We start from the raw sequence: 3287 nt of genomic DNA on the forward strand, positions 1-3287 counted from the left end.
GGTGAAATCTCAGAACCGAGGAAGGATACATACAATCTTCTCATCCTCTCACCGGAACTCCAACCTGGCCTAAAACATAACAGGCAACAGCAATTGTCCTTTAAGCCAAATGTCAGAGCATCTTGCTGATTCTGCATAGTGTCACAGACCCTCATTCATGGATCTTAAAAACAGCAATTTCTAATATTGTATTTGACTGGGTTCCATTATATGATTTTCTGTACATCACATGGAGTGGCTGAGTCATAGAAATAAGGATAATGATACAGAGAACTCACTCTTATTCCATCTACTGTTTATTGGTTAAAATATAATGATTATAATGACCAATAAAAAATCTTCTTGTATATCACCCTTTTAAAGGCATCATTTACCTCCTTGTTTCTCAGGCTGTAGATCAGGGGATTCAACATGGGGATCACAAGGGCATAAAACACAGAGGTAACCTTGTCTTGGTCCACCACGTAGCTAGAACTGGGTCTTAAATATATACATATCAGCGTCCCATAAAACATAGTGACGACTGTCAGGTGGGAGGCGCAAGTGGAAAAGGTTTTGCGTCTCCCCTTGGCAGAACGGATCCTGAGAATGGCCAGAAGGATGCACATGTAGGAGATTAGGACACCCAGGAAAGTAGTCGTGACAATTACAGTAGAGAAAGTGAAAAGTACAAGGTCAGTGACATGGGTGTCAGAGCAGGACAGCTTCAGCATGGGGGGCACATCACAGAAGAAATGGTTGACAACATTGGAGCTGCAGAAGGACAGACTGAATATAAATAGAGTTTGCACAATTGAATTCACAGAGCCACATACATATGTACCAGCCACTAACAGGACACAGTGTCTCTTGGACATAATGGCTCTGTATAGCAGTGGATTACAGATAGCTTTAAAGCGGTCATACGCAATCACAGCCAGGAGGCAACATTCATTGGTCACAAAGAAACAGACGAAGAATAGTTGTGCCGCACACTCAATCAAAGGAATGGTTCTAGTCTCTGCTAGAAAGGTCATTAGCAACCTGGGAGCTATGGCAGTGGAATATCCAATATCTACAATGGACATCTGGCTTAGGAAAAAGTACATGGGGGTATGAAGTCGGGTTTCAACCATGATTAACGCTATCATCCCAAGATTCCCCATCAGGCTGACCACATACATCACTAGGAACAACATAAAGAGGGGGATCTGTAGATCTGGATGATCTGTGAATCCTACGAAAATGAACTCGGTCACCGTGGTGTGGTTTCTCTCTGCCATTTATTCCAGAAACGCTCTCCTCTGCTGGTGAAAAAAAAAAAAAGATTAAAATTAATCACTGGCCAATAAAGTACTGAGTACAGATCCCTCATAATCCCTGTGATTGTTTCTGGGAAACGGTGTATAAACGTAAGAAAGCTGAAATACATCGAAGGACACTCCTAGGGAATGTTCTCTTTGTATTCCCCACATGCTTTCCATTACAGATAGGACATGTTCCAGCTACAGAAATATTGTGGACTCTGTGTTAGGGTGACCAGATGTCCCGATTTTATAGGGACAGTCTCAATTTTGGGGGCTTTTTCTTATATAGGCACTTATTACCCCCCACCCCCATCCCAATTTTTCACACTTCCCCTCTGGTCACCCTACTCTGTTTTAATGTGTATGAAACCATCCAGTGGGTCAAATCTTCTATAAAATAAGAGATATATAGATTGGGAGTGTTTAGTTTAGAAGGGAGGCAAATAATCTATCAATGTATGCAAGTAATCAATGTTTATTCCTGGTCATTGATTTTCTCTTCCTAATCAAAATGACCTCAAAGGGCACAAGTGATGCTCAGTGCCCCGTTTATATAGGTGCCTAAATATAGATTTAGGGCCTAATATGAGGCAGCCCCAGTGAAAAAGTTTGGTATCACTAAAGTGTCACTGTCCTATTGGAGTCAGTGTATGTTTTACAGACATTCTTTGTAACCACGTGCATTATTTTTTCTCCCTGTTACAAATCCTCCTAGAGGTAATAACACTTGTAGGTGGTGTGGACTGTAACTGATTCTATGATTACTTTTGACTCAGATTCACAGAGCCTCGAAATGAGAAAATGCATCTCCTAGGGATAAATACTAAGTTAACCTGTGGAACTCCTTGCCAGAGGATGGTGTGAAGGCCAGACTATAGCAGGATTTAAAAAAGAACTAGATAAATTCATGAAGGATAGGTCCATCAACAGCTATTAGCCAGGATGGGCAGGATGGTGTCTCTAGCCTCTGTTTGCCAGAAGCTGGGAATGGGTGATGGGATGGATCACTTGATGATTCCCTGTTCTGTTCATTCCCTCTGAGGCACCTGGCATTGGCCACTGTCGGAAGACAGGATACTGGGCTAGATGGACCTTTGGTCTGACCCAGTATGGCTGTTATGTTTCTATGGAATTTCACTGCTACATGCACAAAGATGCTCAAAAGATAATAATAATGAGATTTCTTACCAGTCATGGTGTAGGTGTACACGCAGTAAATTCCATTGTGGTTTGTATTTGGTGGAGGAAGATATGGACTGGTTTGACTCCTCATTAACCAATTGACTTCAGCTGAACTATACATTCACACTTGTGTGACTGAGATCAGAATCTAGCCAGTGACATGGTAACGCAATGTGAGATGTGTGCAGATGGGACCAAAGCATCTCATGTCCGACTGTAATCTTTAGGATAGAAAGAAAATGAGTTGGAGATAATTTGTGAGTTTCCTAGTTACTGGAAAAACATAGGTCTCTGGATTCTGCATATTCCCTCTGTCTTTACACCTGTGCTAGACGAGTAAAAAGAAATGAAATTATTTTTAGAAAATATAGGGAACATAGGAATTTCCATACCAGATCAGACAAATGATGCATCTAATTGAGTATTGTCTATGCATTAGTAGTCTTTGTTGTGTGCTTCAGATAAAGGGGCAAAGCCCTCACAGTAGGAAGTTATTCAATAACATGCCTATAGGGGTATTTTCACCCCACATCCAGGCAATTAGCGGTTGCCTCGTGCTCTGAAGCATGAAGGTTTACATCCCTTGCAAATGTCTGTATCATACCTAATGTAACTGTTCTTAATATTTATACTATGAATCAACCTCTCCCCCACCCTCCGAAATAAAACGTACCAAAAAAAAAAAAAAACCTGCTCAAAAGACTTTATTAAGGTTGGAAAGTTCCACAATTGAAAATTAGGAAATGCCAGATTTGTGGTTGCCCATGCAACCTTAATTCTGCCCTCGTGGGTGTTTGCATTATGATAGTCTTTAATTAC

The 3287-nt window shown here is 41.1% G+C and overlaps 1 protein-coding gene across 1 annotated transcript; it reads right to left on the reverse strand.

The window, feature by feature from the left end:
- Positions 1 to 295: 295 nt before the first annotated feature.
- LOC135977985 (olfactory receptor 5AR1-like) lies at positions 296 to 2788 on the reverse strand. The gene is made up of 2 exons (XM_065579110.1): positions 2475 to 2788; positions 296 to 1286 (listed from the first exon to the last, which is right to left on the reverse strand). The coding sequence occupies exon 2, from the start codon at positions 1260 to 1262 to the stop codon at positions 318 to 320; it is 945 nt and encodes a 314-aa protein (XP_065435182.1). The 5' UTR covers positions 1263 to 1286; positions 2475 to 2788; the 3' UTR covers positions 296 to 317.
- Positions 2789 to 3287: the final 499 nt, after the last annotated feature.

The sequence above is a fragment of the Chrysemys picta genome, unplaced genomic scaffold, assembly GCF_011386835.1.
Source record: "Chrysemys picta bellii isolate R12L10 unplaced genomic scaffold, ASM1138683v2 scaf93, whole genome shotgun sequence".
Classification (NCBI taxonomy): Eukaryota; Metazoa; Chordata; order Testudines; family Emydidae; genus Chrysemys; species Chrysemys picta.